This window comes from Colossoma macropomum, unplaced genomic scaffold (assembly GCF_904425465.1).
Source record: "Colossoma macropomum unplaced genomic scaffold, Colossoma_macropomum, whole genome shotgun sequence".
NCBI lineage: Eukaryota > Metazoa > Chordata > Actinopteri > Characiformes > Serrasalmidae > Colossoma > Colossoma macropomum.
In genome coordinates this window covers 33,401,093-33,425,129 of record NW_023494799.1, presented here as the reverse complement: position 1 = coordinate 33,425,129, position 24,037 = coordinate 33,401,093, and the positions used below count along the sequence as shown (strand labels likewise).

Sequence of the window (24,037 nt, the reverse complement as noted above, 5' to 3'; positions counted from 1 at the left end):
GTTTGCTTCCAGTTTTGTAAATCATACACATAAAAATATATTCCATTAACAGTATTGAAGAAAAAAAAACATGCATAGTTCAACTGAGGGACCTTCTCTAAAACAGGTGCAAATTGCTGTTTATGGCTACTGTGAAAATGTGTTAGAATCATCATGGAATATACTGGAATGTACTAGAAAAACAATAACGTAGAAAGAGTTGCAGTGGTTTGCCTCTAATATGTAGCCTATCACTGGTCGAATGCCTTTGTATTTTGATACTGATATTTAACATGTTACAAGACAGTATTTCTGCTGTGCTATTAGATAATTGTCTCATACGCAGTAAAATAACATTATTTATTTATTTATTGATTTATTCTGGTTGTGGTTCTGGTTGTTGGAAACAGTGCTTGAATGCTGTCTTAACGAAACTGATTGTGGCTGAACTGTTATTTATAAGACCAGTATGACCTCTTTGTTTGATTCAGTGACCTCTAGTGAGAGTTGTTTTTTCCAGTTTCACAGTGCGAAATTAAAGGCATTACACATTCCTGAACAGTATTATATTGCAAGGAAAGGTGTTTCTGTACTACTATGAAGGTCTTAATTGAATGACAGTACATGAAATGTGACATCAGAGGCAGATCTCTGTCAATAAAACTAAAAATAATTGTTGAAATAGTCCAGTATCTCTGACTTTTGCACTGTATGTAATATTGATGTGTTGTAATATCTATCTATCTATCTATCTATCTATCTATCTATCTATCTATCTATCTATCTGTGTGTGTGTGCTAAAAATAAAAAAGAGAACATGTAAGAATTTTTTTGAAAATGAAATGAAATATTCAGATTCAGCACTATTTCTAGGTCACTACTGAACTATAAGTGTGAATTGGTGAATTTTTAGTCTTATCTCTTCCACTGAATCCTGTGTTCAGACGACTATCAGGTGGAATTGATCTACTCATCAGAGGAGATCTTTAAAATGAAAGAGAGATATATCAAATACTAAGAAATTCTGAAAATCATGTTTATTATAAATTGTCTAAATATCTGTATCCATATTGCAGTTGTATTTTTCTCTTATGGACCAACTGGACCTATTTACAAGAGTAAAACTGTGTAAAACCCACTTCGATAGTTACCATCCTCTTATCAAATTGCTTCTGTAATTTGAATATTTTAAGAGTAAAATTCACTAATTACACAGCTTCACACCCATGTCTCATGAGTAGCTATGATAACAATAATATTCTTCAACCACTGGCCAAGATTAGAGTACCTACTTGGTTGACACACAGCAATAGCAAGTAAAATTGTCACTGTTTATTAATACAAAGTAATTTGTTTTCTTTTTTGCACAGGGGGGCCGTAAGATCCTAGTTACGCCACTTGTGTAGATGCTGAGTGTTTTCTCAGCCTCTATCCCTTTAAGAACAAGGACAAGAGGAGCATGAGATGGGGGAGGGGTACTGGCTGGGGTGGAACAGTCCAGTAATGAGCACATTCTGAGCATCATATGGCTTAAGACAATATAAGATCAATTTCTTTGGACGTTGTATTTAAATCAGAAAGAAGAGGGGGTTGGGGAGGGAGCAGGATTATTTGGATTTTTCTTTTTGATCTTTTTACCAGTCTTCCAGGGAAGGAGCTTCACCTCTACATCACAGCAGGAGCACGGAAAGGGAACAGAGAGAGAAGCAGGAGCAGGAGCAATGGGAGAAATGCTGTGCCAGATAGGTCTTATTAGGTGCATGACTGGAGGAATGCTGTATTTTTGTATTTAGAGCATGATTTAGAGGGGAGGCCTTGATCTGTTCCACAGTTTAAGGCTCCTGATGGTCTACTATTACTGTCCATCCATTTTTGTGTGCCGGTGCGGCACATTTGTAAAGGGGGGGGCAGCGATGTAATGTCTGATTGAGCGTATCAATGCTGCTGTGTGGATCCGTGGGAGAAAAAAAACAGGCCTCGTTTGCGCCCTGATCTCCACGCAGAGGAAAACGGCGCGCGGGTGGGAGCTTATGGCCAGCGGGGCCGTGCCGGGAACGAAGAAGAAGCACACCATCTGCATGCCCATGGGAAGAAGCAGGCATAATAAAGGCGTCCATTACCCCAGGCCCGGCACAGAGGAGCTATAACACTGGGACGAGAACCTAATAAGTTTGTTATTTTGGCTATTTTCAATGGACTTTAATGGGCCTTTCTTATTACACTTCAAGGCTGGGAGGTAACATTGCTTCACCATTTTCTAATGGGCCTTTTTTTCCTCTTTATTATTACACCGACAAGCTAAACTTAAAGGCTGGGAGGTAAAATCCCGTTACATTACCTGTAAAGCTCCCTTCCCTCTTTTCTCATTGCACCGACAAGCTAAACTTGAAGGCCGGGAGATAAAACAATTGCTTTAACATTTGCTGTTCTGTTTATCACAGTCTTCCTTTCTTGGTTTCCTTGACATTCTTGGATTTGCCAAAACCTGTTTCATGCATGTCCACTGGAGGCAGGTTTGACTTTGATGATGGGGGGTCGTACTGTGGAGGGTGGGAACAGGGCAAGGCCCATGGCCGAGGGGTCTGCACAGGCCCCCAGGGCCAGGGGGAATATGCAGGGGCCTGGAGCCATGGATTTGAGGTTCTTGGAGTGTACACCTGGCCCAGTGGGAACAGTTACCAAGGAACATGGGCGCAGGGCAAGAGGCACGGCATCGGCGTGGAGACCAAAGGCAGGTGGGAGTACAAGGGGGAGTGGACGCAAGGGTTCAAAGGGCGCTATGGGCGGCTGGAGAGCACCAGCAGTGGGGCACGTTATGAAGGCACCTGGAGTAATGGCCTACAGGATGGATATGGGTCTGAGACCTACTCTGATGGAGGTAATGGTTGTAAACCACATGTTTCCATTCAGTCAAGTAGAGTAAACTTAGCAGATATGGACATATGTCGTTGTACAATGCAGTTGGTATTAATATTGACATTTTTTCATACTCCTCAAACCCAAAGGCTATTGCTTTTGGGATTTTTTGACATTATCTTCATGCATATGTAGCTGAACTGAACTAAGGAGGACTAGGCCAACAGTCAGTGGATTATTTTATGCTGTGTGGGCCTATATTACGTGAGTAGTAAGGTAGTAAAAGATGCTCTTGGCAATTATGTAACACTGCAGTGTGAACTGTTACTCTATATGCTCACTGGATTTGATTTCCTAATGTGAACCGAATCTTCTCTTTTCTCTATACACCGACTCTGTTTACACAAAACAGCAATGATGGCCTGGTAGTTGATGCCTGAAGTGCATCACCACTCCACCATCTCAGCCCATTTCTCCATCTACCCCACTCACGCCTCTGTACAGTAAATCGCCATGGAAACCCAAAGACAGCGGGTCATTGTGTCACCAGAGACTCTAATGTTCTCAAACCTGATTGGACGTTCTTTGTGATTCATGTGCTCGTATACAAAGACGCAGAAATAGCCCTAATACTACAGCCCGGGTTACATTAGGACACGCGTGGGGCTTTAAAAATCTTCTCACTAAAATGAATCCCTATATGTACAACGCGTTATGTTTACAAATCCCAAGACAACATCAGGCACTCGATCGACTGGAATTACAGAACGCAATGGTGAAATAAAGGTGATGACTGTGTACCAAACGCATGTATTGTCTCCCCTCAGCGTTCTGCTGTTGCGAGAATGTCGCGTGTTGTTATTGTGTCGCTTCAGCACCCTGGACAGTGACTGGCGTTCACGCCGTGATTCTACGTCACTCGGTGAAAAAGAGCCAGAGCGAGTTCGCCTTTGTTTCATAAAGAGCGTAATTTGATTGGGTGGCTCTCAGTGCTTATTTATCGACTGACGACGGATGAAGAACTAAAGCAACGGCGTGAAAAAAAATCAATACGTTGAAATGCATGGCATCGATTCCTACGGTTCATTTTGCCCTTTGTCACCCTGCTGAAAAAAGCATTAGAACCATTAAGATTAAAACCTTAACGTTTTGTTTTCTGAAGCGAATTGGCTCAAAAGTTACTATTAGAGACCACTAGTTTCCTCTGCTAGAACAAATAGCATTGGGTACCAGCAAAACTAGCACATTCTGTGTTTTGGATGCTGGTATGCTGGTCAACCAGCATGACTATGCTGGGGTGACCAGCTAAACCAGAACCAGACCAGCACTAGACCAGCTTAGACCAGCAAGAAATGCATGCCATAGTATGCATCTGGTATCACTCCAAGAACACCTGTTAAACCACTAGAATCATTTACACTGTGAAATCAACCCATCATCCTCTGAAAAAGAAAAAAAACAAACAAACAAACAAAAAAAAAAATAAATAAACAACAGTTTAGACTTGGATGAACTCCATGCTGGTGTAAGCTAGTTTATGTTGGTCTAGTACTTGTCTGTTGCTGGTTTAGCTGGTCACCCAGCATGGTCATGCTGGTTGACCAGCATACCAGCATCCAAAGCGTAACATATGCTGCTGTCGAAACAAAACCTCAAACAAAACTTCATATCTTCAAAATAGTAACTTTACAGGAGAAGGAAAAAAACTACTTTACTTTTAATGTAAGTCAATGGAACCAGATTTGTTGTCCAAGTAATTTAGGGCTATTTCTTTTGGACTGTTCTTCATGAAATTTACACACAATGTGGCAAGAGGTATTTTCAAATTACATCAAAAACTGAAAAACGATAAAAATGGAGATACGAGGTTTTGTTCCGACAGCAGCGATATGTTGGTGCTGCTGGTTCTAGCTGGGCAGGAAAACACAAAATACCATTACAGACTATTGGACTCCACTAAGAACCATTAAAAACATTTAATGGTTTCAGCAAGGCAGTTTCACTTTAGCTTTACGGTCCTGTTGATCTTTTTTTACTCATATAAACCTGAATCCAGAGCTAAATACATCACTTAGCCACGTCAATTTGCTACTATAGACAAAAAGATCTGCATTTTTCTACATTACATTGACTTTTTAATAAATATATTGCCTGTATAAACAATACATCAAATAATTATATTTTATCAGAAACTAAACAAATCAGCGATACCACCTTTCCACAAAATTTTACTTTAAAAATATACAAACTTTAAACAGACTGACCTGCTTGAACTGAATTAGTTTTTATATTAGTTTATATATTTTTAACACTCTCATTCATGAAATGTGTCTATGATGACATGCAGAAAAACATGCAGAGGTTTGACTGAAATTCATTCATTGTTCAAGCAAAGGAAAACGTTTTATCCCATGTGCTAAAAAATGTATAAAAATGTAAAAATAAGAACTGTAGGTGCAGAAACGGTAAAAAGTCATGGATTTGCATGGTTTTTACTTTTGTCTGTGATATTTTTATTTGTTTTCTCAAGATCTTATGAAATTTGTTTCGTTATTACGGCAAAATTAATGGTATTTTCTCAAGATCTTAAGGTATTTCTATCATTATCATGACCTTACAGAAATTGTTTTATCGAAATAACATTCTTCATGTTGTGATAATGGAATAAATACACTGAGATCTTGAGAAAACAACATTCGTTGTGTCGTGATGGTATAAATAACTTGAACAAATGCAAATAACCTATCGCAGAAAAACATGCAAACCCATGGCCCTTTAGGGTTTCCGTATGTGGGTGTACATGAATAATTATAAATTAAGTAGACACAGGTGCACATATGAATTATCCTCTTGTGACACTGTCTGATTCACTTTATTCTGTCTTTCTGCAAGGTACGTACCAGGGACAGTGGTTGAGTGGCATGCGCCATGGCTATGGGGTGCGGCAGAGTGTGCCTTATGGCATGGCCGCCGTCATCTTTTCCCCTCTGCGCACTTCCATAAACTCCTTGCGCTCAGAACACAGTGAGGGAGCCCCAACACCTGATGATGGCTCTGCTGTGAGTGGTGTGGCTGGGATTCCAGTGGGCCGTGGAGGTTTCGTGCTTTGCGCCCAAAGCGATGCAGACAGGCAGCGGAAAAGGAAAGGGCGCTTCCGGCAGTCCATTCTGAGTGGCTTGAAGTTGCGGCGGTCCGAGTCCAAGAGCTCTCTAGCAAGCCAGCTAAGCAAGCAGAGCTCCTTCTGCAGTGAGGCTGGCATGAGCACGGTCAGCTCGGCCGCATCAGACATCAACTCTAACGTCAGCCTGGGTGACGTGGAGATGGGATGCAGCGTGGACGCCACTGTCACCGAGACATATGTAGGTGAATGGCGGAATGACATGCGAACAGGTTGGGGCATCAGCCACCGATCAGATGGCCTGCGCTATGAGGGTGAGTGGTTTGGGAACAAGCGGCATGGCTATGGCTGCACCACTTTCCCTGATGGGACCAAGGAAGAAGGCAAGTACAAGCAGAACATTCTGGTGAGTGGCAAGCGGAAGAACCTAATACCACTGCGCACCAGCAAAATCCGGGAGAAGGTGGACCGTGCTGTGGAAGCTGCTGAGAAGGCTGCAGAAATTGCCAAACAGAAGGCAGAGATTGCACTGTCAAGGTAGACTCAGTAGGGTCCAATTTATGAACCACTGTTAACCCCTGAAATCCTTGACCTACTATGCACCCTCTAAAGACACATTACACTAAGGGCATTTTTCCACTGGGCAGTGTGGTACGGTATAGTTAGAAATCTGTGATCATGCATTTTGTTGTCATCTCCACTGCCAAGTAAGCCAGAGTACCGGAGTAGCCATGGTCAATTTGGCTACACTTCTTGCTGGTGTGCCAAGTGGGTGTAGTTAATAATGGTGCAAACCATTGAACATTAGCTAGCCAGAATCGCGGCCTGGGACTCTCACATAAAACCAAATGCACTTGAAGCTCCACCACTGTTACTACTGTTGTTTGTGTTTTCTTACTGTTATTGGTAGATTTGCGTAAAAAATTATTGTGACCAAGGCTAAAGAGAACTTTGCCTACTTTCATGGTTATGTTATACTATGGGAAATGGACAGGGGCCAGATAGTTCTGGGTTTGGACTTGTAACCGTCTGGTGGTGTACCATCCTGCACAGTGGAATTTAGGTACCAAAAGGCTCCCCTGGAGCTATGCCATAGAAGAACAACTTTTGGTTCCTTAAAGAACTTTTGATGCAACCATTTTGTAAATGAGGTGTGCAAGTATGAAGAATCTTTTAGAAGTTCAAGCAACAGTTCACATAATGTAAAGGTTTTACCTCATAGCATACACCCAAAACCATTCAGGAGCCTTTTATTTTAAGAGTGCAGCAGTGACACATGTCTGTTGAATGCTTGTATTTTCCAGTTAGAGATGTCACACATCATATGGAAAAAGCAACGTTATATGGAAAATGCCATCTGTTGCAGGACGAGTCATGCCCGAGGAAAAGCTGAGGCTGCTGAGGGAGTTGCACAGAGGGCCCTGGAGGAGTGTCGTCTGGCCCGGATTATTGCCAAAGAACTCTCCCCTTCCTTCCATCATTATGGAAATGGTAAGTTGAGAGAAAGGTCTCTTCTTGATAAAGGATTTTTAACGATTGTTCAGGAGAGCATGTAATTTAATTCAAGAAACAAATCTTCATTTTTCAGCCTTTTGATCTTGGATGGGTTCTCAATCTTGGTACACCCTGCCTTACACATTTTAGAGTTTTCCCTTCTCAAAAAACCCCAGTGTATAGGAAAATATTAAACTATGCAAGGCAGGAATACTCCAAGACCACAGTTGAAAAACACTATCTTAAAGTATACAAAGTTTTCATCATGCATAAGTCAAAACGACTAACAAGTAATCCTTCCCATCCTCCAGGACTGGAGTGCCAGAGACCAAAGCGTCAAGACAGAAAAGAGAAAGACATGGAAGTGATCTCAACTGGGACAGACAGCCCTGAGCTCTGCACACCAGACACAACTCCCCCAGCCCAGACCCCAGACCTGAGCCCAGCCCTCAGCAGCCCCTCCTCACCCCCCTGTACCCCACCATCCCACCGTGCCAGGAGCGCCTGCTTCATGCGTCAGAGCGCTGTAGATGAACAGGGAGGGGCTGAAATTCAGGTTCTGGTGGAAGGAAGAGGCATGGACAATGGAACAGGTGGCACCAACAGTTGGACTGCCGACATGTATCCCAACCGGAGGGGCAGCAAGGGAGAAAGCAGCCGCTCCACTACCCCATCCTTGCTGGAGGAGGAGATTGGTCACATCAATGGACACGAGCAAAACTCTCAACACTCGACTCATCACGCATGGGAGAATGGCTCTTCCAATCACAAGTCCATTGAGCATGTCTCCTCAGATAAAGTATGGGATCACATGTCCTCCAATCAAAAGCCCTGGAAGCATGCATCCTCCAACCACAAGTCCAGGGAATATGCAATGTCCAATCATAGAGAATGGGAGCATATTCCACCCAGTCACAACTCTATGGACCACAACAAATCTTCCAAGCTCAAACCACAGGTGCACACATACTCCAATCACAAGACCTTGGGTCATACCTTGTCCAATCACAAAACCCATGAGCATTCTTCTTCCAATCACAAGCCAAAGGAGTATGTCTCCACACATGCAAAACCCCAAGACCGTGTATCCTCCCATTACAACCCTCGAGAGCATGTATCTTCCTATCGCAAATCACACGAGCATGTCCACTCCAATCACAAACCAAGCCAGTCCTTTACCAACCATATGGTTGGTGAATCTAGCTTGAATGACTACCAGCCACCAGAGCGTGGAGCCAATAGCTCCTCTCTGGGATGGACTGTTGAGAACTCTTCCCAGTGGATCCCGTGCCACTCACAGCTGCCAGAAAAAGAGGAAGAAAAGCTGGATGACTATCGGGTGGAAATGAGGTTCCAGCCCTTAGACTCCATCCCCCAGCAGCACTTTGGCTCAGGCACGGAATGTCCGAGTCTCCAAGGGCACAATTCGCAGAAACTGCGACAGCGGAACCACGAAGGCAAGGAGTGGAGCCTTGTGGCCAGGGAAGGGTCCATGGACTCTGTGCAGATGCTGGACAGCCTGAATGTCGGGGTGGATCTGGAGGAATGGCCGTTGCACAGAGATGTCACCCTGTCTCCCCCTTTAACATCCTCTCCAATCACACTGGAACATGACGGAGAGCATCTGAACCTGATCAAAGCAAACTCAGTAAGTACATGGTCATGAAAGGATTGAAGTTTTCATTTTGCATTTGCAATGTAGGCCCTTATCTGAGGTACATATTATCAAAATTGATTAGTAACAGTTGCTAGCAAACACTGATTAGCACTGTTATCATATTGAGTGGATGGCTAATGGAAAACTAATTCTATGTTTCTTTTCTTGTTTCTTTCCACAGGGCTCCAGCTCTGTCCTGGTGGTCATGGTGATTTTACTCAACATTGGTGTAGCCATTTTGTTCATTCATTTCTTTATTTAAACATAATGGCCTAGAGAATGTTAATAACAGCACTTACTATTATCGAAAAAGTAAGATATGCACATGATGCACACTTAGCACCACTTCTTTATGTAAGGAACCCAGAATTTACATTAGTCAAGTCCATGTATGTTGGACAAGTCCATGTAAATTGTAAGTTTATTTTGTGGTTCCATTAATGATATATTTCCATTGTTATCCATTAGGTATATTTGCTTACTTTTTTCCTTATCCATGATAAAAGCCCATTCACAGTATTCTTTAGGACTACAAGTATTGCACACCTTTAGGTTTTGAAGATACAATATTGCCTGATATAATTTATCATGCCTATCAGCTCTTTTACAAAGTTGTTTCTTTCTTTTTTAAGGCCCGATTTCTTTTCTGAGCAGTAAGACTGTGTAGTTTCGTGAGACGGTCTTGTGGTTTCATGTACAAAGATGTTGTAGCGCATGTGAGGTGGTCAAGTGCAGAAGGCACCGATATGTAACTAGCCAGTCTAAGACTACACAACCCCACTGATTTCCCAGGGTACAGCCCTATTGGACCGCTGCAACCGCTCATACGTTTATTCATCTCCATACCCAGATTTTGCATTCTCTGTAAGTCTGAGGTAAGAGCTATCTTAAAGGGCTTCATCATGATACTTTTTCATCCGTATCCAAATACACTCATGCATAGTGAATGGGGTAAGCCTGCAGCGTTCTTCCTTCACCGATACAATCCCCCTTTAGCATCGTCACTGAATGTCAGCACAATTCAGTCAGTCGCTTAGTTCATTTTATTTCACGCCGCACACATGTTCACTAGCTATACTCTACTATGCTGAACTCGCTACTAAAGAAAATAAGTTGTTTCTTTGTAAAACACATCATTACTTGCTATACGACATGAACCACAACAGAGGTGCATCAGTGGTTGAGTATTCCGGCTCATGCTCTGTAAAGTTTGAGACTGTTACCTTTTGACCACTGCTTTCGATATTTACATATATATATATAAATATATATATATTCTATATTACTGAACAGTTAGTATCTTTTAACAGTTTGCAAGATATCATTGATAATGCTGAGTGCCTTTTTAATTGAAAAATCATCCCAGCAAGCAGGCTTTGTATAGGTGACGACACATACAGAGGCATGGAACAGTCTGTGTCTATCCCAACCCACGTCTGAACTGAATGAGTTGGCTTTAGAACACTGAGCCTGTGGAGATTTTTACAGCATGTTTGTTGGCCTGTTTTCTTCTGCTGTTATTCTGTGTGAACTTCTGCCTGTCTCTCTGTCCAGCAACTTTAGGTGACAATAGGGACTGAAAGCAGTGTAAAAAAAATGCCAGCTTATGTTTCTCAGTGGGACCTGACTGAAAAATCATCTAAATTAATGAATGATAAACTGCTACTGTATATTTTATACTACTCATCCAGTGACATCATCATGTTGTGAAATCATTGCATGCCCAAGCATGCCCTTTCTTACGCAATGATTTATGAGATTGTTTCCAAGTTATGTGGAAAATTAATAAAATGTTTGAGGTTATAATATTCTTTGCAGTCTTCATTGCACAAGAATTTGTGAACATGTGTCATTAAACCAATGGAATTCAAGAAGAACGAGAGGAATGTTGCAGATAAATATGTTTTCAAGATCGAGCTCTCACCTACATCAGAGTTTACCAATATATGTCCCTAAATATGCAGCAGTGAAACCACCTTTCATTATTTAACCTCCAGGCAAAATGACCATTAAACACAAGCTATTGTTTTTATTTTTTTAGCGTCATTAAAAAAAAGCACAAAACACATATTGTCGCCGTCCAAAGAAAAATATGTATCTCCATTTTTGTCGATTTTTAGTTTTCTGCATTATTTGAACATAGTGGCTGTCCTTTACATCGAGTGAAAATTCCATGATGAATGGACCAATAGAAATGCTCCAAAATGACTCGGAATAAAATCTCTTCAAATTGACTTACATTAAAAGTACAGAATGTCGTTGCCTTCTCCTGTAAAGTTTCTATTTACTTGTTCTATTGTTTTTCCTTGGACAGCGACAATATGCATGTTACAGAAGATTACACAGAAGCCTCAACAAAATCATTTTCTTTTGGGTTATTTTGCCCACCCTTTGCTCTTATTACGTATTCCCTTATTTTCAGGAGACTTCCTTTCAGTTTTTTTGCAGGAATATTTCTCCACCCCTCCAAAATTGAATCTTCAGTTACATTTTGGGCTTATCACAATATACACCGATCAGCCATTACATTAAAACCACCTCCTTGTATCTACACTCATTGTCTATTTTATTAGCTCAACTTACCATATAGGTAACAATTGCAGACTGTGATCCATATTTTTGTCTGTATCTGTATGTTATCCCCTGTTGTTCGGTGGTCTGGGCCCCCACAGGACACAGGTCAGGTATTATTTGGGCAGTGGATCATTCTCAACACTGCTGTGACACTGACGTGGTGGTGGTGTGTAGTGTGTGTTGCGCTGGTCTGAGTGGATCAGACACAGCAGTGCTGCTGGAGTTTTTAAACACCTCAGTGTCACTGCTGGACTGAGAATAGTCCACCAACCAAAAATATCCAGCCAACAGCGTCCTGTGACCACTGATGAAGGACTAGAGAATGACTAACACAAACTGTGCAGTGACAGATGAGCCACTGTCTCTGGCTTTACATCTCCAGCAGCACTGCTGTGTCTGATCCACTCTTACCAGTGCAACACACACTAACATGCTACCACCACTTCAGTGTCAGCGCAGTGCTGAGAATGATCCACCTCCTAAATAATACCTGCTCTGTGGTGGTCCTGATCATTGAAAAACAGGGTGAAGAGAAACAGACAGACTACAAAGTGCTCCTACATGGTAAGTGTAGCTGATACAATGGACGGTTAGTGTAAAAACAACGGAGGTGGTTTTAATGTTATGGCTGATCCCTGTATATTACCATAGTTTTCTCAAAGTGATCATACAAGCAGCCTGTACTATCACTATTAAACAGACTTGCATTTCACTGGCTGTGCATTGCAAATCATGTTTTAAAATAGTTAATGTTTTTAACACTGAAAAAAATATTATCGTGAATTACATGTAACTTTCTACAGTTCCCTCTATGTCTCTGCAACTTTAAACTAGAATATCAATAGCAACTAGCGAAATCTGGGGTTTATTTAATAAAAAAAGAAGAAGAAAAAAGAAAAAGGAAAGAGGGTGTCTTACTCTGCGACACCGCAGCCAGAGTCAGATTTCAGCTGAGTGCCAAATGTTTAACTGCATGTATTTTAAACTGCATTAAACTGCAAGTTGTTTCATTCGTGCATTCAAAGAACGGCCCTGCAGTTCTCCCGTTGTGGGCACGTTAGCTATTAAAACCTGGTCAGTTTACGAGTTTCGGACGTTTCCTATTTTTATTGCGCTGGCTTAATTACATTAAATACTGACTGTGCGTATGTGCAGCTATTCGTAACGCGGTCTTCGACTAGATGCCTGAGGAAAGCCAGTATCAAAAGAACGGTCGGTGTTATTTTTTGGGAAATCGGATCCAGTTATTTTCCCCCTTCGCTTTGAATCCGCCCATATGATTTGGGTGGCAGCCTTGCTCGGGGGGGCTGCACACAGAGGTCCGATGCGTCACATTTATTTGGGCCTTCTGTACCCCACCGGCAGGGTATCGTCCGATTCTTTTCTCCCCTCAAGCAACGCTGTCCTAATTTTGTTGGACCACGCCGAAAAATAAGGTACTGAGTCGAGGCGCGACGGAGAAAAACCAGCTAACGACATGTTGTGAGAGGGTTGCCTGCTATGGGTGTACTTAGCTGCGGTGTAGCCACACAGTGGAGGGACGGAGCTGCCATGGCTCTGGCCATTTCTGTTATCGGGATGCCATTGTGCCGAGGCTTTGTGAATCCTTCGAGCTAGACTTCGCTATTTTCTGCTTCTTCCTCCCTCAATTCGTGCAGTTTGCCGACGCGAGTCGTTGTCCAGACGGCGAGAGGAAGGGCATTAGCCGAGCTAGTTAGTAGAAAAGCTAGCCGCTGGTGAACATTGCTAGGCAGCTAGGTTAGGTTAGCTGAAGTTGGCGTTTAGAAACTGCGAAAAATGCTAATTTATGAGTTTAATCAGTACTTTGCAGGATTGTGCAGATATGTATCCCACTTTTGGCTGTATTGTCGTTGTTTTCGTTATTTTGGCCAATGCTGAGGCTAAGGCTAGGAGGAGCAAACAAAAAAAACTGATTTCACCTATTTTCCTGTAGGCTACAGTGGCTAACAGGCTATTTAAGACAACGTTTAACCCTATATTTCCATTACCTGAACTAATGTCCCATTATGTGCAGTGGTATTGACATTATGTGTGATGTTTCTGACCAGACTATTATGTGCAGTGTATTTGCAAATGCCAGGTGTGTCTTTTTTATTTTTTTTACATTTTTTTTGTGGAAATATTTCACTGACCCACTTGGCAGTGTTGTGCATAAGATGTAAGTTAGATCAATATATCTGCAACAAATGATACAAACAAATGCACGAAACTCCAAAATGTAGAGGAAATATGGCACTTTGAAGTAAACTTCTGCTATCTCTGTCTTGGCAGGCACACAACTGCAATACACATGGTGTGAGCTTCTGTGGGACTTAATATAATGTAACTGGAGTGATACTCTATTACAAAAAACAACGCCACGCCCACAGGACAGTTCTTTACGTTTCTTGTGAACTGCCTACAACAGCTGCCCACAGTCCCATTGTGTACCTGTTGTGAATCCATACATGTACAGCGGAAGGATGACCGAGGCATGGCAGCAGCAGCATGCAGTGGCCCCCCCTCCTGTTGCTCATCCCCTCCTCCAAGGGGCTGAAAATCCTCTGGGTAGTGCTGTGTATGGCATCGTCCTGCCCGCTGACCCTGCCTTACAGCAGTCCCAGCATGGTCAGCATGCCCAGCAGCATCCTGTGCCAGCCCAACAGCCCTCCCTGCAAGTCGGGAGTGAGGGGGGACACAAGTGTGGAGCCTGTGGCCATGATATATCTCACCTGGCAAACCCGCATGAGCATCAGTGCATGGTGAGCCAGGACCGCTCTTTTCAGTGCACCCAGTGCATGAAGATATTCAATCAGGCCACTGACCTGCTAGAGCATCAGTGCGTCCAGGTAGAGCAGAAACCCTTCGTCTGCGGGGTGTGCAAAATGGGATTCTCGCTTCTCACCTCTTTGGCGCAACATCACAACGAGCACACGAATGGAAACAACCCTATGAAATGCTCCATTTGCGAGAAAACCTACAGGCCTGGTTCATCCTCATCTAACCCGCAACAGGCGTCCACTGGAGAGTCCTCAAGTAGCGGAGCAGCTATGGGCTCCTCTTCCTCCACTGCTTTCCAGGGCTCTGACAGGCCCTACAAGTGTTCAGTCTGCTCCAAAGCTTTCCGCCACCTGTCCGAACTCTCTCGCCACGAGCGGGTGCACACGGGCGAGAAACCCTACAAGTGCAACACCTGTGAGAAGAGTTTCAGCCAGGCGTCTCACCTGGCACACCACCAGCGTACGCACAGTGCCGACCGTCCTTACAAATGTGCAGTCTGCGAGAAGACCTTCAAGCATCGGCAGCACCTTGTGCGGCACATGTACGCTCACTCCGGTGAGCACCTGTTCAAGTGCAACCTTTGCGAGCTTCACTTCAAGGAGTCATCTGAACTACTGCACCACCAGTGCCAGCCAGCGGGCGAGCGGCCATTCCGCTGTGCCACGTGCGGCAAGAGCTTCAAACGTCCGTCGGACCTACGGCAGCATGAGCGCACCCACTCAGAGGACCGGCCCTTCCAATGCGAGGAGTGCCAGATGAGTTTCAAGCAGCAGTACGCACTTGTGCGCCATCGTCGCACGCACAAAAACCCTGCCGACCGGCCCTTCAAGTGTAACCAATGTGACAAGGGCTTCCTTCAGCCTTCTCACCTTCTGTACCACCAGCATGTCCATGGCATTGAGAGCTTGTTCAAGTGCGCCGCTTGCCAGAAGGGATTCCGACAGTCGGGTGAGCTTCTGAGGCACAAGTGCGGAGAGTCCAGCTCCAGCTCCAATGCTGTCGAGAAGCCGTACAAATGTGACGTGTGTGGGAAGGGCTATAAAAAGTCGTCGACGCTCCAGAGGCACCAGAACTCCCACTGCACCGAGAAGCCACTCAAATGCTCTTTATGTGGCCGCCGCTTTCAGTCCTCGTCTGATTTCGTGCAGCATCGCTGCGATCCAGCCCGCGAGAAGCCGATGAAGTGCTCGGACTGCGAGAGGCGCTTTAAGTATTCTTCTGAGCTCCAGAGACACCGGCGCGTCCACACAGGGGAGAAACCTTTTAAGTGTCCTACCTGTGACAAGGGGTTCAAGCAGCGAGAGCACCTGGCCAAACACGGCATCGTCCATTCACGCGAAGCCCAGTTTAAGTGTGTCTGGTGTGGCGAGTGTTTTGGGGAGCTGGGGGCTCTACAGGAGCACACGGTTCAACACACTGCAGAAGGAGGGGGCTATCCAGTAGCCCCTTGCATACAGTAGTACCTCAAAACCCTGCGTACAACTAGCTTCTCACCCTGTTAATGAAGCCACGTATAGATAGTGCTTACCTTAGAAATATGACACTTGCTAGTATGCTAATTCTGCTATAATGTATTGAGTTTCATTTGACACAAGTACAAAGTACAAGACTGGTGATAGCTCCCAGTGTATCCATTTCACAATACGACCAGTATTCCCTCTTCCAGCCAGGCCTTAAAAAGCTTAACCTGGATAGGACAATAATCACAGAGCTGCAGCACATTAATGTTCAGGTCATGTAAATGGTTTGAACAACTTCTTTTCTACATTTGTGACACATCCTTACATCGTAAGGAATCCTGCCTGTCATTGTAACTACACATGGCACACTTAGGTGGAATATACAGTAAAATAACAAAAGAAAACAAAAAAAAAAAGTTTGTGGAAGGTGTTAAGTAGAAGATGATTCTAGGTCATGGAATTAAATAGGTCAAAATGACTTGATTATATTTTAAGTCCAATCTTCGGAATAAGAAACACAAATATATCTAAATTTCTGTTTGTGCTGTTGCAAGTGTTTGTGACGCATTCTATTTTTCACTATTGCAATATCACTGAACTTAATTCCATCAGTCTGTTAGACTTTGGCCCAGTGCTGTCATCTCCAAGGCTGACTAAAAGTACATGAGACACTTTTTCAAATTGGATTTCACTGGCTGGAACAATTTATCAGGGGGCCTGTTATGGACAAACTGGTTGCCTTTTGATCCTGAACAACCTCATGCTTCTTACCAGCCATAGTTCTTGTAAATAAGGCAATCTTCTCAGTATAGTGACTATGTATCTGTAACGTATAACTCCCAACGCCTAACCCATGATGTAACAGGGTACGTGCATGCATGAATAACCTAATATTTGTATGTTAATATTTTATGTTGTAAACTGTCACTGGTGCATAATTGTATGTTCTCTTTTAGGCAACGTAACAAGCAGTTCGTTACTCTGGAAGTGTTGGAATTGTATGTGATCAGCATAAGTGGTGATTTCATCCCTGTAGCTATCATGGGAGTTTAAACAATTACCAGTAACACTAATGCACTGGTATGCATACAGTTTACAGTAACACATTTGCTTTTAAGCGGCCCAGTAACGGCATGTCCGTCACAATCATTAAGTAGTCCTGTTTGGAGAAGAAGAAAAACAAACAGAAGGTGGTGTTACTGCTCATCAATGCTCTACTACCTGCAATATTGTTCAGAAATGGATGTTTTGTAATGCTATGACTTGAGTACAGTGGTAGAATTTAGTGTCTGTGTATCTGCACCATACTGTAAACTGTGTGTTAGTGATCATTCCTCTCTGAGGACAGGTATTACTCTGTTACAGTGAAGCTAGTATGATTATTTCCCTTTTATAAGCAACACCATTTATTTTCTTTGTTTGCATCCTACTTGAGATTGAGTTAATGAACCTCATCCTATGAATCACCATGCCTTGGAAGAGTGGTGGGTGGGTAACATTCCATTAAAGTTGAATTTGCATCCCGTTACTAAAAATTTTGGTCAACAAATATTCAAATGCACCTTGTTGGTATTAAATAATACTACAGAGTAGTTTGTTAGGAAGGGCCTCAATTTAGACAGAATTGCACCTTAATATAGTTGGTTGTTGACCATAATTGTTTGGACTAACTACACACCAAAAGTAGACAAGCAGTCTGTATAGACATAATCTGTTGAACGTGAGTATGTATGAAATGCAAATTTGTTGACTCCCACAATTATTTTAATTTCTTAGGACAAACCTCTTCATTAAAGCTCACAGAGTCCATTGCTAGTTTCAGTAACTTTGAATGTAATGGATAACCAAAGGGGACACAGCCTCTGACCCTCCCCTCGGTACAACCCTCCCCATTCTTTGCTTACCCACTCCTTAAGACCTTAAGACGTACCTGTTTTGAAGATGGTGGAAGGACTGAAGTTTGTAAATACCCTATATGTCAAAAAAAAAAATCCCTATCCATGCACAAGTCTTCACACAAGTGTATTATGACCTTAGGCTACATGGCATTAACCAATAAATGTTTGTAAAGACATGATGAATCTGTGAATCTGTCACTTTTTTATTATGAATACTGACAATTTAAGGGCCACCCATAATTATTGGACTTCAATAACTGAACACCTTCAGAGAATTTTGTATGGAGAGCAATTTAAGTGTTGAACCCACAATGTTTATATGAGAAATTCGTAAAAAATTCGAGAAATTATTAGTAAAAATAACATTTAACATGTAAAATTGAAATCTAACGTCAAACTGAACATATGAAGATTCCGGTTAAAATAGTCGCTTTTTCTGACAGCGATTTTTATTAGCCTGAGTGAAATTTTATGCCAAGGTTGAAATTCCAGATTGATTAACTTTATTTACTAGTGAAAAAAATAAATGTATAACACTTCAGTTTTCACTAGTAAGATTTTTAACATCTAATGAGAATCTGAGCATGTCAAAATTGTATTAGTACTTGTGCAAAATGAGTTACCACAACATGCTAAAATTATCCTAGTAAAAAAATTACCATTAAAACGAGTTGACCATACAATTTATTAATGGGAGCTAAAAACTTAATCACAAGTGAATTTGACCATTTTAACTAGTATTAATAACATTTTATCGCTCAAAGGGGATGAAGTTGTGTATTAAAAGCTAAAACCGGCTTCTGATAACCTCTCTGCTTTACTCAGGCTTTTCCTTTGGAAAGCTAACGCTCTGGAAATGCATCGAGCGCTTCCGCTGCCCAGCTTGTCCATCAGCAGAGCCTTTGCTTGTGCAGGTGAAACAGACGAGGCTAAGTTAGTTAGCTCAGGGGAGCCGTATGTCCCTTGAGGTGGAATATTGGGGTTATTCCCCCAGCCGTGGGGGCTAATATTTTGACTCGGGACAAACTGGGTGTATTTCGAAATAGTGGGGGCAAACTGGAGCGTAAAAAGTGGAGGCCCTCTGCGAAAATAACACCTCAGAATCGTCGTCAGTCAGTCAGTTAGGGTAGCTAGTAGACGATAGACGTCGCTGACGAGACGAATAGAGCGAACCTGCAGCAGGCTATTGGAGGTGTTCGTTAAAGTGGCGGGGTTATTTAGCTAGTGAGGTCCGAACTGTTACCATGATCACAGCCATCGATATTAGATGTAGTTAGCAGCCGTACATCGGAAAACCAGACCAACCTGCTCGGCTAGCCAGTGTCCCTTTGCGTATGTAGTAGGCAAGCGCCATTACAGTTTTTCTTAGCTGGCTGCGTTAACGTTTACGTTACTCACTCGCTAACTAGACGGGGCGAATCTGAATCCACTCACCGTATTACGGTAAGCTCTAACTCACTGTATTAACCAGCTAGCTGGCTGTGTTTTAGGCTGAGCAGGTAGCTTCGCAGATGCTGCGTTTGCCCATATTCATGTCAGTCAGCTAGCTGTTAACGTCTGTTTACCGCGTCGCTCTGCGTAGCTGGTTGGTTCGCAAGCCATGCTACGTCGCCTTACAGCAAAACCCTAACGTTACCGACCGGACGTTAATAAACTGGCGCTCTGTCAGCGGACAAACAGGTTGTTTTTGATCAGATTCGTGCACCGCTTCACCGTTGCGAGCGTTAAAGAGAGGTCATGGTCCCCGCTGCACTGCAGCCGGCTTTTACTGGACAAATCTGTGGTGAATTCTTGCTCTGAACCAGCCTGCTGCTGCTGCAAAACCTCCGAGAAGAAACGCTCAGCTTTGCAGGTTTGCGTTGGGAGTGCTGTGGTCGGTGGGGGGAAAGCAGCTCTACCGCCCATGCCCGCCATGCCTGGTCCGGCGGCCAGCAAAGCACGGGTGTATGCTGATGTCAACACTTTGAAGAGCAAGGATTACTGGGATTATGAAGCACATGTGCCTAGTTGGAGGTATATATGTGTTCATTCTATATATACGTATTCATATACATACATCTATATATTTTTTATTTATTATGTATTTGAACCATTTGGTATGCAGTGTCCAGTTGTCTCATTCTTTCTCTCTCTCTCTCTCTCTCTCTCTCTCTCTCTCCCTCCTTTTTCTCATTCAGCAATCAGGATGACTATCAGCTTGTTCGTAAGCTTGGAAGAGGCAAGTACAGCGAAGTGTTCGAAGCCATCAACATCAACAGCAACGACAGGGTTGTAGTCAAAATACTCAAGGTGAGGTGTGAGTTTTTACAGCACATAAACAAGGGATGTTTAGTGTGTATAGCTTCATTTTTTACCATGCCCTTGCTTCTGCAGCCTGTAAAGAAAAAGAAGATCAAGCGTGAGATCAAGATCCTGGAAAACCTAAGGGGAGGAACCAACATAATTCGCCTTGTGGACACAGTGAAGGATCCTGTGGTAGGTTGTGACACAGTGCACAGTTCTCTGTGTGTCTTGCAAGGCTCAGATCAAATGATGGTGCAATGCCAGATGCAGACAAACATGTTTTGAGCAAAACAGTGCCCCATCTGTTTTTACTTTTCAGTTGGTGTTTTGATTGTATGTTAATGAATGTTGTCTATACTTTATGCAGTCTAGAACACCAGCCCTTGTCTTTGAGTGCATCAACAACACAGATTTCAAGGTATGAGTATTACCACTAGACAGTTGTCATCATATTTAGCATTTGAAATGTATAAACTGAGAACTTCAGTTCAGTATATGTTGAAGGTGTAAGGAAAATCATAATATTCTGTAAGATTCCTAGAGGCTAGAGCCTGTTTTGTTGCACCAATGTTCCATTAACAATATACAGATACTATGTTTTACTATACAGTTTGTTGGGCGAGGATGCATTTGACTTACTATACATTATTTTTCTGTAGGATCTCTACCAGAGATTAACAGATTTTGATATTCGTTTCTACTTGTATGAACTTCTAAAGGTAAGAGTATTACACTACCGTTTGAGTCTCAAGATCACCGGTGTTGCTTTCTCTATTACATGCTTGTATATGATTCCTCTACAGGCTCTGGATTACTCTCATAGCATGGGGATCATGCATCGGGATGTGAAGCCACATAATGTCATGATAGATCACCAAATGAGAAAGGTAACTGATAATTTGAATTTTAATATTTTCAGGTGTATTTTCAACTGGTAGTAAAATGGTAACACATTTTCTTTGTGTCTGGTGCCTTCCTTTAGTTGCGTCTGATAGACTGGGGCCTTGCTGAGTTCTATCATCCTGCACAGGAATATAATGTAAGGGTGGCTTCAAGATCGTACAAGGGACCAGAGCTGCTGGTTGATTATCAGGTGTAGTGTTTCTTCAGTACTGCACAAAAATACTACATTTATTTAGTTGTATTGCACCTGTTACTTGTTGTCTTACCAGTTGAATTTCCCACTTGCTTTGCAGATGTATGATTATAGTTTAGACATGTGGAGCTTGGGCTGCATGCTGGCCAGTATGATTTTCCAGAAGGAGCCCTTTTTCCATGGCCAGGACAATTATGACCAGGTAATATCATAAGATAATGGCTGCTTGCCCTAATGTTTCTAAAGAATGATTGTTTTTTATGGAATTTATAAGTGTGTAATGACTGAAAATGTTGTTGCAGCTTGTTCGTATTGCTAAGGTTCTTGGGACCGAAGAGCTTTACAGCTACCTTAATAAATACCACATTGAACTGGACACACGCTTCAAAGACCTGCTTGGACAGTGAGTTTTAGTCAACTAGTCAGATGTTCTATATGTAATTCGCTTGTATGGGATACAAGTTTTGAATTACAACTGGTGTTGTGTTTGAACATTTATCACCAAGCAGTACTGGTTCATCTCTCGTTTTTCATTCGTCAAACCCTTCAGACAAACGCGAAAGCGATGGGAGCACTTTGTTCAGCCGGAGAATCAACACTTGGTCAGCCCTGAGGCTCTAGACCTGCTGGATAAGCTGCTGCGTTATGACCATCAGCAGAGACTGACTGCCCAGGAGGCCATGGAACACCCCTACTTCTGTGAGTTAGAGGAGTTTTTTTACCATCTTATGCTTAACTGGATTACATCCTCTCAAACATTCTATGAATCAAGAATGTAGGTAATGAATTCCAGCATTAGCATCTTTTAGCATAATGTAAATATAGCCTAGTATGTCGTCTGTTTGTGGTGTATTATGTAGCCTTTTGTCAGTATTAATAATGTGCAGTTCTCCTTTTACTCATTTTCCCAAAAATCAGCATAAGCCTAGTCTCATGGCAGTTGCATATGTTTCTCTGCAGATCCTGTGCTGAAGGGACAGTCTCTCTCTAACTCAGATGGCACTCTGGCAATAAGTAGCTCAACTGCAACATGATGAGCTAAAAGCAGGTAATAAGCTGTCTACAACCCACCGCAATAATGTTTGATGAAGAAACATTAATGTTTTAAATTCTGCCTTGTGTTTTTGTTTTTCCCAGGAAAACCTTTTTACCTCAGTGTTTGGCAGAGACCCTGCGTTTCAGGTGTAAAGCTTCACTTTACTGGAGCAAGAAGTCATTAAACAACACAAGATATGTACAGAATGGACACACAATGGGCTGGCCAATTCCCTCTCCTTCATTCACTTTGTATTAGTGCTGCTTGCCACAGTTACCCAGATACCAAAAACTGGTATTCTGTATGTCCCCCTTCTCTACTTGTTTTAAGTTGAACATCTCTCTTTAAAAAAAAAAAAGAAAAAAAAGAAAAAATTGAAATATAAGTTAAACAATATTGTGGTTGGGAAAGAATGCCTGCTCTTTCCCTGTGACTCTCAGGCTCTATATGACTGATGTGGGCTCAGGATCCAGGTTGCGTTATGTGGAAGATTATGTTGGTCAGTGACTTGCCCTGCTGTAACGAGCGCAGATTCTAAATTATAAGTATTATTGGGTATGGCGGCTTTTCTGCAGTCTATTGAAAATATGATATATTAAACAAGAGATAATAATTTTTAACCAGTTTGGTATGTGAGTGTGTATTTTTATCCTCCTCCATCACTGGTGGTGTTGTGGATGCTTTAAATATAAAGGACAGCTGTGCTACCACTGATAAACCTGACTGCTTTCTGGGACCTAAATTAAGCTTAGTCCTTGATCTAAAAGGAATTTTCGATGCAGAAGCCAAAGTTAGCGTACTGCCTGGCTAGACAGTATTACAGTCAGTAATGCTGCTTACATTGGTAAGTTTGAAGATAATTTCATATAAGCAAGGTGATTCATGTGAAGCAGGAGTGTAAATCTCTGACCTCCCAACTATTTGATTTGATTGATTCTCAAAGAAACGATTCCGTGCATCATAAAATATCAAAATTTCACCTAGATTCACTATGATTTAGCATGATTCAAATTTGTTTTTAGAAATATGCTGAATACACAAATGTGACTGGAGGAACTATTTAGTAGTGAAATATTTAGACAAAAATAAACATGTCTGAAAATAGACCAATAATTTTTGGGCCAAAAAATGACACAAACAGAACTGTGCAAAAGTCAAAGAACACCCTTCATTTGTAAAATTTCCAGTCAGAATGGCAATCAAGTACGAGTTGTTCATTATTCAGGATATGTTTCTGAGGACATTAGATACAAGATAATCCAGTTGCATAAGTAAGGGGAAAAGAGAAGGAAAATCAATGGGAATAAAACAGGTGTTCATGGGACTCTTAACAACTATGCAAGACCTGATAGATCCCAAAAGTGGCACCATCAGATAAGCAGTACTTAAAGCTTTCATCTTTGAGAAATAGTGGCAAATCAAGCTCCATTTTGCAAATCAAACAAACATATTGGTGTTTTCAGAATGGTGGGCTGACCACCCCAGAGTCCAGACCTCAACATCACTGAATGTGTTTGGGATTACATAGAGCTGAGAAACAGAAAATATAACCAACTTCTAAAACTGACCTTTGGAGGTGTGGAAAAATATCCGTGCAGATTTTTTTGAAATGCTCTAAAGCAAGTCTCCTGAAAAATAAGAGCATCTATAAAACATGCAAAGTAAATACTGAAATATATATATATATATATATATATATATATATATATATATATACACACACATTATATATATATATATGTGTATTTATATATATATATATATATATATATGTATTTATATATATATATATATATATATATTTA

The 24,037-nt window shown here is 42.0% G+C and overlaps 3 protein-coding genes across 4 annotated transcripts; all 3 read left to right on the top strand.

The window, feature by feature from the left end:
* The first annotated feature begins 1,455 nt into the window (after window positions 1-1,455).
* si:ch211-146m13.3 (junctophilin-3) lies at window positions 1,456-10,355 on the top strand. The gene is made up of 5 exons (XM_036586884.1): window positions 1,456-2,857; window positions 5,728-6,490; window positions 7,320-7,444; window positions 7,759-9,095; window positions 9,286-10,355. The coding sequence occupies exons 1-5, from the start codon at window positions 2,476-2,478 to the stop codon at window positions 9,364-9,366; spliced, it is 2,688 nt and encodes an 895-aa protein (XP_036442777.1). The 5' UTR covers window positions 1,456-2,475; the 3' UTR covers window positions 9,367-10,355.
* Window positions 10,356-12,632: 2,277 nt separating this feature from the next.
* LOC118819195 (zinc finger protein 319) lies at window positions 12,633-17,996 on the top strand. Of its 2 annotated transcripts, none has more exons than XM_036586885.1 (2): window positions 12,633-13,114; window positions 13,971-17,996. In XM_036586885.1, exon 2 carries the CDS (start codon window positions 14,147-14,149, stop codon window positions 15,917-15,919), a length of 1,773 nt encoding a protein of 590 aa, XP_036442778.1. In that variant the 5' UTR covers window positions 12,633-13,114; window positions 13,971-14,146; the 3' UTR covers window positions 15,920-17,996. The 2 variants fall into 2 exon arrangements, with proteins under 2 accessions (XP_036442778.1, XP_036442779.1); XM_036586886.1 differs by lacking the exon at window positions 12,633-13,114 and adding an exon at window positions 13,133-13,857.
* A 681-nt stretch (window positions 17,997-18,677) lies between these two features.
* Window positions 18,678-22,856, top strand: csnk2a2a (casein kinase 2, alpha prime polypeptide a). Its single transcript, XM_036586894.1, has 12 exons — window positions 18,678-19,830; window positions 19,995-20,106; window positions 20,191-20,292; window positions 20,468-20,518; window positions 20,760-20,819; window positions 20,904-20,987; window positions 21,083-21,193; window positions 21,297-21,398; window positions 21,499-21,599; window positions 21,747-21,895; window positions 22,157-22,244; window positions 22,334-22,856. The coding sequence occupies exons 1-11, from the start codon at window positions 19,721-19,723 to the stop codon at window positions 22,228-22,230; spliced, it is 1,056 nt and encodes a 351-aa protein (XP_036442787.1). The 5' UTR covers window positions 18,678-19,720; the 3' UTR covers window positions 22,231-22,244; window positions 22,334-22,856.
* Window positions 22,857-24,037: the final 1,181 nt, after the last annotated feature.

Coding starts and splice junctions, on each gene's coding strand:
- si:ch211-146m13.3 (XM_036586884.1), top strand. CDS start 2,476: ATGTCCACTGGAGGCAGGTTTGACTTTGATGATGGGGGGTCGTACTGT. Junction 6,491..7,319: donor GCAGAGATTGCACTGTCAAG/GTAGACTCAGTA, acceptor CATCTGTTGCAG/GACGAGTCATGCCCGAGGAA. Junction 9,096..9,285: donor ACCTGATCAAAGCAAACTCA/GTAAGTACATGG, acceptor TTCTTTCCACAG/GGCTCCAGCTCTGTCCTGGT.
- LOC118819195 (XM_036586885.1), top strand. CDS start 14,147: ATGTACAGCGGAAGGATGACCGAGGCATGGCAGCAGCAGCATGCAGTG.
- csnk2a2a (XM_036586894.1), top strand. CDS start 19,721: ATGCCCGCCATGCCTGGTCCGGCGGCCAGCAAAGCACGGGTGTATGCT. Junction 20,519..20,759: donor TCAACAACACAGATTTCAAG/GTATGAGTATTA, acceptor ATTTTTCTGTAG/GATCTCTACCAGAGATTAAC. Junction 20,820..20,903: donor ACTTGTATGAACTTCTAAAG/GTAAGAGTATTA, acceptor ATTCCTCTACAG/GCTCTGGATTACTCTCATAG.